At 42.5% G+C, this 16,611-nt stretch overlaps 2 protein-coding genes across 2 annotated transcripts in view; both read right to left on the bottom strand.

Moving 5' to 3' along the window:
- The window catches only part of LOC137608142 (LHFPL tetraspan subfamily member 2a protein), a 31,142-nt gene extending 28,842 nt beyond the window's left edge, over window positions 1-2,300 (bottom strand). Inside the window, exon 1 of the mRNA XM_068334223.1 lies at window positions 2,144-2,300. The gene's annotated coding sequence lies outside the window, so the exon portion shown is untranslated. The remainder of the gene's footprint in view (window positions 1-2,143) is intronic.
- Window positions 2,301-5,031: 2,731 nt separating this feature from the next.
- On the bottom strand, window positions 5,032-15,413 carry LOC137608139 (arylsulfatase B-like). Its single transcript, XM_068334220.1, has 8 exons — window positions 15,144-15,413; window positions 14,785-14,971; window positions 14,507-14,697; window positions 13,823-14,030; window positions 11,670-11,913; window positions 10,488-10,558; window positions 7,128-7,232; window positions 5,032-6,545 (listed from the first exon to the last, which is right to left on the bottom strand). The coding sequence occupies exons 1-8, from the start codon at window positions 15,387-15,389 to the stop codon at window positions 6,283-6,285; spliced, it is 1,515 nt and encodes a 504-aa protein (XP_068190321.1). The 5' UTR covers window positions 15,390-15,413; the 3' UTR covers window positions 5,032-6,282.
- Between the last annotated feature and the right edge of the window lie 1,198 nt (window positions 15,414-16,611).

Genomic DNA, 16,611 nt, shown 5'->3' with positions numbered 1-16,611 from the left:
GCAACAAATCTCGGACACATGGCTGCTTTTAATTCGTTCTGAAACACTCCTTTTTTTTGTTGTTGAGGTTTTGAAATGGAAACCCTCATAACGTAATGTGACCCAGTTTGGATTTGTCTGAAGTTTGACTGTGTTAAGTCCATTTTACAGCCAAATAAACAATCTTTAAGGGCGCAAAGATGCACATATAAGAAAAATGTGTGATGCTTCGGTTTCCTTAAGAGCACTTCCTCGATGCTGTTGTTGAAATCTTTACTGACCGCGCTCATCCAAAAGAATCCAGTCAGGTGAAGTAACGAGAAAAAAATAAATAAAAGCTCTTTTGTCAAGAACAGATGTTAAAGTAACTCCTTGTACAAGTGCAGCAGCTACAGTAGTCTCAGGAAATAAAAGCCTTTTTATCAGGGACATCTACATTAAAGGATCCACTGCAGGGCTTTACTGTTACAAACTGTATTCCAGATGTTAGCCCCAACCGGCCGGAGTCGTCAGGTTTAACCTTTTGACACAGGAGCATCCACTCAATTAGTGAATTTCACACTCCGGTCATGGTGACACTCAGATTGTAGCTCGGGTTTCAAGCACAGATCGACAGTGAGAGCATCTGATTTCCAATGCACTCGGTGTTATTTACGCCCATAAAAGCAAGTGTTTATTTAGGATCCGAACGTGCGGATAAGATCAAATCCTCCACAGCAAATACTGCTCATGCCAGAAGAAAGAGGCCAATCCACAAAACATCCACAGTCAGCATCCTGGATTGATGTCAAGCAGAGGAAAGCACAAAGGATGCATCGTGTGGTTGGCAATTTCGATTTTCTTGCTTTCAAAGTATCCCCAACTGCTTCATACGACTGTACACCAGGCGAAACGGAGGTTAGCAAAATAATTTCCATGCTTTGGAAATTCTTGTTAAGGAAAGGAGAAAAAGGGGGGTGGGGGGGTGGAGAGAGTTTTCCGAAGCATCTGCGCTGCCAAGAAGAGAAAAGCGAACGTATTTTTGCTTTTCTTTGAGGCCTAAATGGAGGAAAGGAGGTCATAATGAATGAACGCACCCTGGTGTGTTTTTTTTAATGGGCCGAACACGGAGCCCTGAAGAACCACGTGCGCTGGCACACGAGCTCAAACCACCGGCAAGACCTCGCCAACCACCATCTTTGATGCCGGTCACTCATTTGGTGACGATCTAACCATCGTTTAACATCTGAAGCTCGGTTGCATGTGCTTGAAAAAAAAAAAAGAAAAAGATATGGCTCATCTTCATCATGGAAAAAAGACGGTGGTGACACTGTTCCACTTTAAAGTTGGTAAAACAATTACAATACAAAAAAATGCAACACGTTATGCCGTCTGTTATTGGAAAACAAAAAGGAGGAGAAGTAAAGCAGGGCTTCCTGTGTTCCCGACTTTGGTTACCTGGACTTCATACAGTATATAACCTATTTGCTCCCTTAGGACTCGTTTTTCTTGTACAAATGGCCTAAAGGTGGGACCTGTTCTCAGGTTCACTGTTGAAACAGCGGCGAAAACCTGTGTGACACTCTGTCAAGAAGTCTGACAAGACTTTCTCTTGAAGTCACAACAGCAGGGAAACCTTAGACCTGGGATATGACATAAAAACAGCGGTGGGGTCAGGTGTTAATGGTGCTTTCACTGATAATAAAGCTTGCTTGTAACTGAGATAATCATTTCATAATCCAACTATTTTGCCATTTTTAACCTCACTTGATTTCATTGGTACATCTTCAAGACCTTTTTTTTTTTCATTCTTTGTATTCTTAATTTTATTTGGGTCATGAGTGTAGACATCCAATTAAAGGCTAGACGAATCACAAATGTAATAAAGGGTCAATAAAATGAGATTAACTCCCTGATGAGTATCACACCGGGTTCATTTTCGGGTCACAACCCGCCGCTTTGCCTGGCAAAGCATCAATCTGCTCGGCTTTCCTGCCACGAGTTTCCTTTCACCGCTCGGAGGACTGGAAACGTGGAGGAGCTCGGTTGAAAAAGTTGTAAAATCTCGGACTGAGACTTCAGAATCCATAACGTGTTTCTTAAAATAACGATCTCTCCATCTCTGTGGGGAAAAAAGAAGTTTTGAAGAGAGGATTTCTTTTCCTCTCCATGCGCGCCTACTTACGCGTAAAGGCTGGCGGTGCGTTTTGACGCGGCGTCCGTGACGCGTCTCCCCTGGAGTCGGATTCGTGAGGTCGTCGGGACTGGGATCCTGGATTCTCAAAGTGTCCTCTTCATCCTCCACGTTTTTCCCCCCCGGAACCACAGTGGAATGAATGAGTCCGTCCTCTGCCCGGACAGGCTACCGATGGGGTGGGAGTGACTGCCCCGTTAGCCCCCTCCCCCATCCGCCAATCACCGGCGCTCCTACCGGACCACGAGGATTCGCTATTTGTTGGCTGTCATAATAAACTCAACAACTGTACAGGAATTAAAGAACAGGATAATAGATGGTCATATAGTGCATTGACTTACTTATTTATGCACAACTGAAGCATTTTCATTGTATAAAGCATTTTATAAATTTAAATATTGCAACTGCTCAGCATAAATGTGCTCTGCTTTATAAATAACACACAAAAAAAGTGAGAAAATCTGTCTGTGCTGTATTTATGATCCCTTATTAGTCGTCTTTAAATCAATGCTCCACTGATTGTATTAAATACTGCGTGATCTCTTTAAGCAGCTGTCTCAGCATCTTTGATAACTGCTCGCCACCCCCCTGAACACTTTTCACACAGTATCAGGTGAACGTTTGGATAGTCTTCGTGTCACATTCTCTCTAAATCAGTGTCCTAACCTTCAGTGGGAGGCGAACAGCTGAGCTCAAGATCCGAAAGCCGTGTAGATTGTTCACATTCTGACAGATCCATCCATCCATTCGGGCCCATCCTGTCCATGTGATATGAGACAATGCCTATTCATTCCCAGTCTAGTCTTCTATGAGTTCAGAACACATGGCACCGCTCATGGAGGACAGTTGGACGTAGTGATGTTGGCCGGAAGAACAGGAACTGCAAAAAACAACAATTTTTTTTTTGCATTCATGACTGTGTTGCATGACAGTGAGGAGCATGAATGGACTATTTTGGGACTGTTGTGACTGGGAGGGTAACAACTGGTGCCAGTTCCTCGCTGCCCTCTTATTTGTGCTCCTTGGTCAGTGAAGTGAGACTCGGATGAGATGAAAACACAAGACGTCTCACAACGTGGTCTGGCAGTTTCAAGCTAAACACGGTCAATAACAACAACTGAATTCCCCGTTGCTGGGTTTACGGAGATTCAAACTGACCTCAGGACTGAACCCTGTTCCCTTGAGGTTGAACCCTAGTTCTTGTATAGCGCCTCCAGCAGGCCAAAACTCTTAATTCAAGGTCAGCCTGCACCAAATGAAAGCATTTAGCGAAAATCGCAATTGAGCAGAATCATCACACTCTTAATTAAATGGCCTGCACCGTCTCCTGAACGGCGAGTTGCAACAGAGAACAGATTTTTTGTTTGAGGTGTGATGAGCCGTTGGATTTCCCTTCGAGGCTCAAGGTTCAACACATTCCTGGCTGCGCTGGTCAGTATGATTTTAATCTGTTTTCACAGCCAGGCAGCACAGACAGACACAATCCTGTTTGGAATTCCAGTCCCATATTTCATTGCAAGTCCTTGGAAGTCTCCTTGTGGACTGACCTTCAAGGGTGGCAACACTTTTCTTTTCTTTTTTTTTTTTTTTGAGTTCCACATGTGCTCACCATCGGAGAAAAGTGCTTTGAAAGGGTATGAAGAGGAGACGAGTTGTGGCACCGCTGAGGTTAGCAGATCATAATGACACGAGGGGAAGATGGAATGACTTGTCAGGACGGAAGGTTCACCACAAACGGGGTAGGAGAAGCGCAAAAGTGGTCGGCAGCCGAGCTGAGAGACTCAGAGGCATCGGTTTTATATGAACGACACAAGTTGGCAACATCTAATTAAATGAACTATCCCATCACACCGAAATGCAGAGTTATGATTGCAGAGTAAACGAACAGAAGTAGTGAGTGACAAATTTATAGCCTCAGCAGTGCAAAAAGCGCTTTCTCAGAAACGTAAAATAATGATGTGGTATTCTGGTCATCGCCCAGTACCGAAATCACAGTTTAAATTCCATTCAACAGCCACTTTTGGTCTATTACAAAGTGTGTATACAGTTCAACGTAGAAAGTGGGACGCTGCCTTTTCCTAAAAAGTAAGAAAATAAATAAATTATTGAGAAGAAAATTGGGTTTTAAAATTTAAACATGGGCATTTGCTCAAGGCGGAGCATATGGGGTGGACTAACTCCATAAATAATTTAGTATAATGATCTAAAATCTCAGAAAAACTTCATAAATCCAGGTTTAAAGTTCATTCAAGGACTATGAAACCAGTTCAATCATTCTCAGATATAACTTTCTAAAGGCTCCGTGATGCACCAATGACACATCCAAAGCGATGGATGGATGAATGGATGGATGAATGGATGGATGAATGGATGGGCTTCCTGAACTGAAGAAGAATCAGTGACGTCACCAACCAGCTGTTGTCACATGACACTCTAATGCATTGTTGTGTTCCTCCCTCAGCTGCCAATCAATTCACACGGCAGGTTAAAGGTCACGGCCCACATTAGGACAGAGATGCTCTCACCCAGCAGGTAACTTTCCTGTGGTTATTTGCTGGCTGCTGCCAATGGGAGGTCAATCACCAAAAGGTCAAAGGGCAAACAGGCTACATGTATAAAGGATACTTGTTGTCCTTCCACTTGGAATGCAGATAATCTAATTGTCCCACTGGAAATGTCTGATTTGTACTTGAGTGGGTTTGTGTCTATCATGAGATGACTTTAATTTATCACATTTCTTACGACGACCCAGCAGAAGTAGGGTTACTGTAGCCTTCAGGGTACACAATAAAATATTTGAACATTTGACAAACTGCATCCACACAACTTTTAACAACATTTTTAATAATTTATTATTTGTTAAAAAATGATTTTTCTCCCCAAATTTAGTGGAAACTCTAAAAAAGTACAAACATATTTTAATACTTCAAATGCAATGCGACACCTGAGGAAGGTAATGTTTTGGCTAGCACACTAGTGTCTACATAGAGATACAGAGCGACATATCTGTTAGCCATGTTAGTATCTGATGCTTAAAAGTTCAACAAAGGCAAAAAATTGTTCAGTTTGGTAGAGAACAGACAAATCCTCTCAAAGAATCGACCCACTGCAGGATCACACATAGAAACAATAATTAAAAACATAGGGCTAAGAGTTTCCCAACACTTCCTTCACCACCATCACCAGCTGCTCTCTATGTTTGCTATTGGACGCTGAGCAGGAGGACATTTTCACACAATAAAATACCCAACAATTTAAAAGTCAACATGTCACCTCTACATAAACTTTCCCATCTATTTTTATTATGTAGTTACAACGTAAAGTTACTTTTAATCCACGTAGTTTGAATCATGTCGTGGGAAATTTTTGCCCTAAATGATAAAACTGCATTTAATGCGACCCTTTACTTTGACCTTAGGGAATTAAGTAAGATAGAAATTTTAGATGTCATTACAATGCTGAGACTCAATGTTTAAGGCACATTTTTTGAAAACAATGAACAACTCCATGAATTATTTCATGATTGCATGCATAATAAAATATATTGGAGATTTTTTACATGTAATGAAATCTTGTTCTTTTTGCGGTAATTGTTTTGGACACATTTTTTATCTGAAAACTGAGGGGAACCTAAAGAATAGAAAATGAGTATTTTTAAACTGTTATAATACTTTTAGTGGAAATTTAAATATAGATCATTGAAAAAACCTGCAGCAGAAAGACGGTCCTCATAACAACACGAGTGTTCATTCATTCATTCATTGTCCGTACCACTTTCTGCACTTTCGCGGTTTTGCTTGAGCCTATCCCAGCAGACTACAGGCATGAGGCAATGGACACTCCAGACACGTTGCAAGCACATCGCTGAACCACATGAAAGACGAACAATCACTCACACCTATGGTTGTAGAAACTGGCTAATCCACCTGAAGCAATTTATATCTCAGGTTGATTACAGCAGCGCGTAAATTATTGAGTTTTTAAAAGTACATTTTCAAATACAAACTCTTTAAAAATGTACCTGATGGGCTTTGGAATGTGTGACGTTTCCAAACCTTTATTTATCTTTACAGAACAGACTCCTATTGATGTGATGTACGTAAACAAAGTTTCATCGTTATTACTGTTGGCTAAGCCCAGGGCCCCCAGGCTCCGGTGGGGCCTGGGTCACATTTTGGGTCATCATCAGGGTAGTTAATTGGAACCGCACCACTCTGGTACTTGTAGAGCCTTTTGAGGAGATAATCCACGATATCAGGGAGTTTATCGGACAAATCGTTCCTCTCCTGCGGATCATCTTCTATGTTAAACAGCATCACAGGCTTCAGAGGCGCCTCTGAGGAACTGGACTCAGAGTCGTTGTGGATGGGCCGAGGGAACCAGGTGTCACAACCTGATGGACATTAGAAGAAGCACCTTGAGGTATAATACTTAATATATAATAATTTTCTACTTCTTATCTACATTTCCTGTCTTTGTGTGTATACTCTGTAATCATGAAGACTTTTACAGTTACTCATTCTTTTTAGCACATACACCTTGAGATATGAGTTTAATATGTTTGGGGATGAGCTTGTCAGTCTGCTTGGATCTCAAAGGACTTTTCCCCATTTAAAATCACCAAAATAATTTCGATCTATTCCAGCCTTCTAAAAAGTCCCAAACCCTCTGAATTATATATACTGTACATCTGTATCCGTCTGGAGTGCCCCCCCCCCATGGTCTGCCAGGATAGGCTCCAGCAACACCCGTGACCCGCACAACGGACAAAGCTAATCCATCCACCAACTTGCTGTGGTGTCCCGAATCACAACTCCTAACTCAGCTTTCTACGAATATACAGTATAGTAATTATTTCTTGAATAAAAACATAGCCACAGCGACGGCTCGTGTCTAGTCAGTAGTATCCCAAGATGCTACTCTATAACAAGAGTTATCCTCCCAGACTAAATATGCCATTATAGAAGATACAGACCTGGATAGCCGGTAAGCAACTTAAACTTTGAGGATCGAATGGCTGCATGAATGGTTGTATTGAAGGGAGAGCCAGGCCAGGACGTTTTGCTGACAGCATGTGGACCTGCAGAGAGCAAAGGACAGAGCTGATGATCAGGTCTGAAAAACTGTTTATTAAGATGATGATATATAACAAGTTGGTACAAATAGTCCTTTGTAGTTGTCTGTAAAACCATGGGAGAAGGTCAACTGGCACCGAAGTTCAGTGTGTGTCTGGTCATCACAGCCATCATCGACCATCATCAAGTGAAGGTGTGAAAATAAATATAATAGAAGATAGATGACTTTTTGTTCTGTAAAACCAGCAGGAATTGCTTCACAACAATTGTTCACTTTAAGGAGAGATTCTGTTGTCTATGTATTTCCTTAAGCACATGGAACTTTGGGGCTGAAGGAATTTGACAAATACGGCGGTCAGCTCAGCTCTGGTCATCAATTTCTGCCAACACTATGAATATCTTACCATTCCTGCAAGGTCACAGTTAACAACTGGCATCGTTTTACCAGTTCCATGAAGTTAAACAATTCTCCTTGTCATGATGGTGTCCAGGAATTTCTGCAGCCTCCTGCCACGAGCCATATCTATTCACAAGGAAAACATCTCCCAAATGAACACACCTTTGAATGAGCGACAAGTGCTGGCCTTGATAGAACTCCGACATTTATGCCCCCAACAAAATGGTCCTGATCACACAGATTCACAGGTAATTTCAGTGTCCTAATGCTGTCAAAAACAAATATTTCCACACATATGGACATTCCCACCCACTCCAATCCCTCGTTCCCATTGGAGCTCATTTTATAGTCTTTTCAACCACAGCAACAAGACTGGAGACTTAAAACGTGTGATCTCAGCAATTTTGCAACCACATGGTAAAAGCTTTCGCATTTCCTTCACTGATCACTGCAAAAAAATGACATGAGGGCATCATAACTCAAAGTAGGTTTGTATGAACAGACCTCCGGGTGTTGGTACCCTTAGATAAGTCAAAGGGATGTTAAATTACATCAGTTTGTGAACATCAGGGTTAAATTTGAGCATTCTTTCACTCCACAAGAAAAAGGAAGGGAAGGGGAGGAACAGTGGGAACCATAGCCAGTAAAGGAGTAAGAAGTAAAAATTTGTGTGTGATTTAAAGCTTAGACTAAATCCAGTTTCTAATGGACTCCTGTGTGACTCAGGCAGAGCACAAGCATGAAGGAAATTGAAAAGAAAGAAAGAATGTCAAAGGGAGACAATTCCTTGTCATGGGTTTAATAGAGAAAGGAAGATGTGTGAAAGAAAAAGAGAAAACATAGGAAGCAGGGTCCCAAAGAGAGGCTGAGTTCCTAGGGAAGAGGGGGGAAAATGAAAGAGGAGTCTCAGCTTGGAATGTGTAGAGGAGCTGGTTGTCAGTGTGGTGGCTGATGATTAAGATTCAAACGTAAGACATGAAAGCTTGTAAAGCAGCGCTGTTGTTCTGAACTGTGTTTTCATCCAAATGATTTAGATGCTAATGACCAGCAGTAAACTTTGAGGATAATTTCAGCTCCGCAGGCTTAATCTGAGTAACCCATCCTACCTCAAAAGCGCTTTAAATTAGTCTGGCCTCAACAAACACTAGAGGTTATTTGGGTTTTTCTCATTGTTTCTTGGTTATGCTATTTACTACTCACTTCATTCCATTGGAGGAAAAAGCATCTAGAGGTTTATCTGTTTTTGTGTCTGTAGCAACCCTCCGCTGAAGATGCAATGCTGTACTGTGATTAGGTACAAATACTGTGAGAAAAAGAAGATAATGAAGCTTTTTTCAGCTAAAGATAGCACTGTCAGGAAATGGTGGAGACCAAAAGAGAGCTAAAAAGGTAAATATTAAGTTTATAGATGTGCGACAAATTGACATTACATTTTCTCCTGTCTCTTTCAAATGACCTACTGTCCCATCTCCTGTGATCTTTTTACCCACTCATGACCCACAGCTACAGACCTTACGATCTGAAGTAAAAAAAATTCAGCACATCAAACGATGAACAGTAGATGGCACCGGGAGCTAATCAAACTCTCCTCTTCTAGATTAACTGCGTTTAGAAGATGCAGTTAAAAGATGCCAGTTGGACATCAAAGCATGGTGAAAAGCAACATAGAAGTAATGTTGGGAAAATGACATTTCCAATTTTGTTCTACTATTTTTTATCAAGATGAACGGGGGAAAAAAAAGGGATTATAATGCAGAACAACATCAGTTCAAACAAATGCAGTCAAGTGATTCTGAAAAAACATGACTGGCTTTACTACATCGTGGACTTTTAGTAGGTAGTCAGGTTATACTGTACTAAAAGTCGGTATCACGTGATACCGACTTTAGCAGATGCAGGACTACCTGGTAGTTTTGTATCTGCTAATACAAGACTACCTTGTAACTGGTCTAGCCTTCCAGCATACAGTACTTAGCATGATGTTATATCCTTATGGTGGATAGAAGCTCACAATGGTCCAATATGTTCCCATTATAGAACATCCGAGGAACAGTTCAGTACAAAAACCTTCACCTTCACTGTTTCTTGGTGTGTATCTAAGGATCACTCATGAACTCAGAAATAGTGGCCTCAGACCAGGACCACCTGATACTAAGTGGTTTTAAGACACGAATGAAACTATGACCGTGTGTCTAACAAGCAATCTCAAGACCTGTTTCCTGGAAACTTTCTAAAATCACAGCGCTTTGATGGTGAGGACACACACCCTTCCCTCTGGCGTCACAACCTCAGATTTCTTCAGAGGCTCTGGAGATCTGGAAGGACCAGCAAACCCAACTTAAACCCCTGAGGGGTTGTTAATACTTTATAAAGAACAAAAAACAGGTTGTTATTTTCATATAATGCAGATTACCAAAGCTAATGTGAGAGCTAACACAGGTAATGTTAACAAAAGATCTTCTTAAATCCCGTGTGTACTTAAAATGGTTCTATAATCTTATATTACCCTTGAATCTGAGCAAAAATTGAAGAATAAAACACTTGTGGATGACAATGAGACAACCCCCCCCCAAACGCGACTTTGAGTTTTTTGGCGTAATGTCTCCAGATTTGTGACCATAGCACTTCTTTTCTGCTACAAACATATCTCCACAGCTTTTGTCAGAACATGTTTGTATTCCACAAGCTCACATTTCACATCAGAATTCTCGCTTCACCAGGTCTGGGTGAGAATTACGTGTTTCCCACAGCGTGGGAACATTTCTCCAACAAATAAAACCCTGCTGCCCAAGTTCTGATCTTAATATCTGCTCTCATGACTGACTGTGAAAATCCATCTGTGGACAATGAAATGCAAACTTACATGGTCTGGTATCCTGGTAGAGAGGGTCGATGTTGTGCAGCAACTCCAACCTGGGTGATAAAAACCCTTTACTGTAAGAGAAAAAGCAGTGTAACTTTTAAATGCAGGGACAAAACAACCACACACACACACACACACACACACACACACACACACACACACACACACACACACACACACACACACACACACACACACACACACACACACACACACACACAAACACACACACACACATCTGTAAATCTAAAGTAGCTGGCTGTTGTTCAACAAGCAGTCAAACGCTGTGACCACACTCCACACCACAGAGAATACACACCGCTCTCACTGACCACAGTGTCTGATAACACAACTAAAATAACTCTCTCTCTCTAGCCTGCCCTCTTTTCAAAGCCTTCATTTGGTTCTCCACTCCACCGGCTGAGCTGCAGCTCAGCCAATTAAAACCAAGATGAAGCCATAAAAGAAGTGAAAACAAACAGCAGTTTGTGTTCTGTGTTGTTGCTGTTGTTGTGTTGCTCACACGGCAACTGCACCAGCCAGTGGTCAGCTGATGTGCGTCAGCCTATCGTGGCAAGTGGACGTTGTGAGCAGTAGTTTGTGGTCCAGGCTAAGCCTTGATTTTCTTCTAGGGCTCTGCTGCAGCCCTCAATTTTGCCTTCTTCACTGTGTCCACATTTAGGTTACAAATATATTTTGTCAGTCAAACACAATTCAGAGATATTATGTGTGATGACCTGCTTGTGAACAAATAGGGAAAGTGGTCAGTTTATCTGTGGTCTGCCAGCAGCACCATTTTAGAAGTTCTCCAAAAGCTACACCTAATTCAATATATGATGTATAAAAGTATTAAAGGATTTGATGCTAAACTAATTTGCTTATCCAGTCGTTGGATTTCAAACGACTTCAGAGGTAGAGGAAGGAGAGAGAATACAGGAAAAAGGATGCAAGGACTACAAATTTGTGCGAGAATGAAGGATGGAATTTCCTTCTCTTTGTGCTCCCATTGATCCAATAACAAAGGACTTATTGAACAAGCAAAACTTCTAAGAGATAGACCCTGGATGAGGAAAGCTGGAGCAAACACATGAAGGAAGGATCAGAAAGAAGCTCATGAAGAGGACAGGCTGTCGTGACTAAAGAGCTGGTGTCACTCATGCTGTAAACAACAGCTCATTTCACCTGATCATGTCCCACATATCGAATCCATCCAGCAGTTTTGTGCCGTTGGTGCTCCCCCCTGCTACGCTAACTAAAGTTGGGAGCCAGTCAGAGATGTGGATGAGTTGACGGCTGACGGTCCCGGGTTGCTTCAGCAGAGGGCTGACGACAAATCCGACTCCCCGGATTCCTCCTTCCCACAAGGAGTTCTTTCTCCCCCGCAGAGGCCAGTTGCTGCCACCACGTAGCGTTTGACCTCCATTATCTGAGAGACAAAAGTTTATAGCCGTGAAGAAAATATGATTCAAATGAGAAAGGACTCACCTAATGGTGTCTCCAGGGAGTTTTTATAAGCTTGGTTGGGGAATGAAATAGTTTGTCGAGCTGCATGTTAGTAACTTAACGTTCTTTTATCTTAATGACAACCTTAAACAATCCTTTCAACTATAGTCTGAGCCAAACTGGTAGAGCAACATTTCTTAACCAGTCTATGTGAAGTGTTATCAATACTTGTCCTTATGTTTCCTAATTTAAAAAAAAAAGCTGCATAATATCCAATAAACCGGGAGTTAGCCTGACTGTAATTAACCAGATAAGTCTGTCCAGTATAAACACTCTTGACCAATCATGCCCGGGCAGAGCTCCTCTTTCAATAGTGAGTCTAGGACATAGTCTGCCCCAAACTGTTCTGCTCCTTAATGCCTTTTCAAGCTGTTCTGACTGAGTTGCTCTTTCCCAGCTCCCCCCAGTTTCAAGTCTTTCACTCATTGGCTTCCAGTTAAATCTCAGTGAGGCATTCAGTTTTCAGCAACTTTCATGATAGAGGAATCTAAAGACCAGGAAATCAATGACAGGAGATTGAACATTGATGTAATAGAGAAAGAACTAATGAAAGTGATGGCAGACCTTAAGTAGTGCGTTTATAGGCGTTATCAGTGGTAATTATAAAAGCATCATAACAAAAGCAGGAACACTTTTTAACTCAGAGCTAGATTTGTTGGTGTTTGACTAGCATATGGCTATTGAGTCAGACTAAAGGTGTGGAACAACAATGAAAGAGGCCACCTACCGCGGCCCACCTCCAGCATTAAAAACCTCACACCTTACTCTCACAGCACTGTTCCTGTCTCCTAATTACCCTTTAAAACAACCCTCAAAGCACCTACTGCATATCTGATTCATGGAAGTTCCACATGTGCAGCATGTTTAGATGATGCTGATTCCTAATCTTGGTAAAATGATGTACGTCATCAAGAATGGATGGATACTGGTCAACAATACTGAGACATAAGCGAGGTTAAGTGTTCAGTCTGTCTAAGTTCTCTCTTCTCACTGACCCTGATGCCAAAAAGAAACCTTGTTAGCAAAAATTCAATAAACACTGCTCTCTAGTGGACATCTTTATTCCTAGTACAAACATCTCTAGACTGGTGGAACATGGCATAACATCATACCAGGTCATCGTCTTTCATTGCTCTATTGTCTGGTTCTGATGCACATGTGACCTTTGTTGGTGCTTTTGGTGTACATGGTTCGTCATGGGCACCCTGAGTGGTCGGTCCTTAAATGCAACAAACTGTGATGCACTTAATATTCAGACTCCTTTCTATCAAAACCAGCTTTGACCTCTTCAGCAATCTGAGCGACAGTAGACTTATCAGATTGGACCACACGGGCCAGCCTTTGCACCCCACGTGCATCAAGGAGCCTCAGCTGCCCATGACGCTGTCGCCTGTTGACCATTTTCCTTCCTTGGACCACTTCTGATTGATGTTGAACACTGCAGACTGGGAACACCCCACACAAGGTGCAGTTTGGAGAAGCTTTGACCCAGTCATCTGGATGTCACAAATGGCCTGGCTCAAACTCCCTTAAATCCTTAACCAGTCCATTTTTCCTTCTCACAACACACTAACATGCTCCTTGGTTATATAATATATCTTACCCACTAACAGGTACCATGATAAGTGTGTGCTTACATCGGAAAACTTGCCACAAGACTCCACAGGAAATAAATAGGTTCCTGTAAATTAGCTGAGCTGAGGAGACTGTTGCCACCCACAATTGCTGTTTGTTTGCTTGAGATGTGGATCCAAGAATGTTTTAGAACTTTGCTTTGCATTAGTTTAGCTCAGTGCCTGGTAGATTACTCTATAAACACTTTCCAGATGTACCTGTCGAGAACACCAAGATCATGTTGTCCCAAAGTCCGTGCTGCTTCATGGCCAGAGTGATGTTCCCCACGGCCTCGTCCATGGCTGCCACCATGCCAGCGTACACCCTCCGATTGTCGTCTGTGATAAACTTGTAGGGGGTTAGGTAGCGCTCTGGCACCTGAAGAGGGGCATGGACTGATTGCAAAGCCACGTAAAGGAAGAGCGGCTGAAAGATGGACAAAAAGATGTGTAAAGACTCACTTCTGTGACTTATTGACAGACAGTTAGGGTTACCCCAGAATACCCCTGCTCTGAATAGAATTCAAAGCAGGGGTATTCTGCTGGAGATCCTACTTACGCGATGCAAATGTAGAGAAAATTACCACAGGCAACCCCAAACACATACAATTTATTGTCTTTATGAAGGTTGCACAGTCTCGCTTCAACTGGCAGAGGGAAGTCAGTGTGATAGCAATGAATCGGTGAAATCTGATGTCACTTCATATTTGTGCAACATTGTCAATGAAAATCTGGAGGAAGAATCACCAAAGACAGCCATGGCCCCAGATGCAGGGGAGATTTGGATTGGGTTTGTTTCCTGTTTTAGTTTGAAGGTTGATTCATAACAAGATTGACCATTACATGTTGTGACAGTGTGTTTGTGTGTGTGTGCGTGTGCGTATGTGTGTGTGTGTGTGTTACCTGCATTGACTTGTGTTTTTCAATGATGCTGATGGTCTTCTGGGTGAACAACTCGGTGGAATAGACTCCGCTGTAGTTGGTAGCAACTTCCTCTCCGTCCCGCAGGTCCAACGCACAGCGTTCAGAATCCAAACCAGATACTCGATCACAGCGTTCATGATTGTAATAATCCTCACATCCTGTCAGGTAACCTGGGGCAACACAGCAAACAGAGGATTCATTCATATATAAATGTAGAAATGTCCAATAAAACAATCTTAAATGTCATACAAATATACCAAAGTACGTGTCAAAGCCCCGGCGTGTGGGCAGGCATTCCTTCTTGTACATTCCAAGGTGCCATTTGCCCACCATGTGTGTGGAGTATCCCACCTCCTTCAACAGCTGAGGCAGCAGTTTCTCATCCAGAGGCAAACAGTTGGGCTGACAGGTCCCTATGGTACTGTGCTGCAAACCTGTGTGGATCTGAAGACAGAACAGGATACAATCATATTATTTAATTATGCACCAATCATTTTATTTGGGTCAAAACACAGCTTATTTTCAAGTGACAGTAGAACTTTCTTAAATACACTGAATATAGTTTATGACGGTGACAAAAATGTTCTTTTGATGAAGTTAAAACTCTCCATCTCACCTGATATCTCCCGGTCATGAGCTGGCTCCTGGATGGGGTACAGATGGGCTGAACATAGTAGTTCTCCAGGCGGACTCCACCGGCGGACAGTTTGTCCAGGTTCGGTGTTCTGATCTCTAACCCGTGGTAGCCGACATCGTTCCAGCCGAAGTCATCAGCCAAGATGAAGACGATGTGAGGCTGTCGAGCTGCTAAAACTCCATTAGAGCCGAGGAACAGAGCAGCTATGATCAGTCGGAGAGACATGCTGTTTTCTTGTTGAGGTCAGTCCTCAATGTACATGTCTCCACTGAAAGGTAATCACAGCAGAATACCTCACTCTGTTATTTAGATCAGACCAACCGTCAGCTTTTTCTTCTGTGTATCACAATGGTCACATGACTGGAAAGACCTGAATCACATGAATGCAGGTCTTCCTGTTGGATGAGTCTGGCAGACAGCAGGTTGACAACACACACTAGTGAGCACTCAGAGGTTTTTGCTGTCAGAGTACTTGTACTGTAGAGGAAAGTGAGCACTCACAGTAGATTAGATAATATTAGATCAGTTTAGACAGAGAGACAGATCATCCAGATGGGTGGATTGGTTGGTAGGTAGACAGGCAGACATACATTTATTGAACTCTTGCCCTGCATGTTTTTGAAGTGAGACTTTGGTGATAATTTGGACCAGGATATCAATTCTTGAGGGTTCTTTTGAAGAATTTGAATCATGCAAACACTTCCAAATATTATGTCCTTGACAGAGGTTTGTGCTCTCATTATTTTGGTCCATCCATCGTCAGCATCATGATATTTCTTAGACCGTTGTGTTGTTGAATCAAAAAAGGTCCCAACTCTGCCTAATAAAACGTTGAGACCCTGTCCAAAGTATTATTAAACATTATTCAAAGAAAGTGTTTCACTCTTTCAGAGTTCTCCCTTCGGATCCTGGCTGCGATTAGAAATTTTGTCCATAAAGATTATGAACAGAACCAGTGATAGATGGCAGCACTGCCGAAGTCCAACATGTGCCTGGAACAGGTTTGACTTACTGCCGGCAATGTGAACCAAGCTTTGACTTTGGTCATACGACGACCAGATAGCCCTCAGCAAAGGGCCCAGGTCACCATACTCTCGAAGCACTCCTCACAAGATACCACGACGGACACGATCAAATGCCCTCTCCAGATCCATAAAACACATGTAGACTGGTGGGGCAAACTCCCGTGAACTCCCGAGCACTCGATGGAGAGTGTTGAGCTGGTCCAGTGTTCCGCGACAGGGACAAAAACCGCATTGTTCCTCCTGAATCTGCTGTTTGACTATAGGTCTGGTCCTCCTCTCCAGTACCCTGGAATAGACTTTCCCTGGGAGACAACTGCCCCGTTCTACCAATCCAGAGGTACTCTCCCCAACTGCTATGCGATGTTAAAGATAAGTGTCAACCATGACAGTCCCCGCACATGCAGAGACTTGAGGTACTCAGG

This window comes from Antennarius striatus, chromosome 15, assembly GCF_040054535.1.
Source record: "Antennarius striatus isolate MH-2024 chromosome 15, ASM4005453v1, whole genome shotgun sequence".
In the NCBI taxonomy this organism is placed as follows: Eukaryota; Metazoa; Chordata; class Actinopteri; order Lophiiformes; family Antennariidae; genus Antennarius; species Antennarius striatus.
This window is presented reverse-complemented; position numbering and strand designations above follow the sequence as displayed.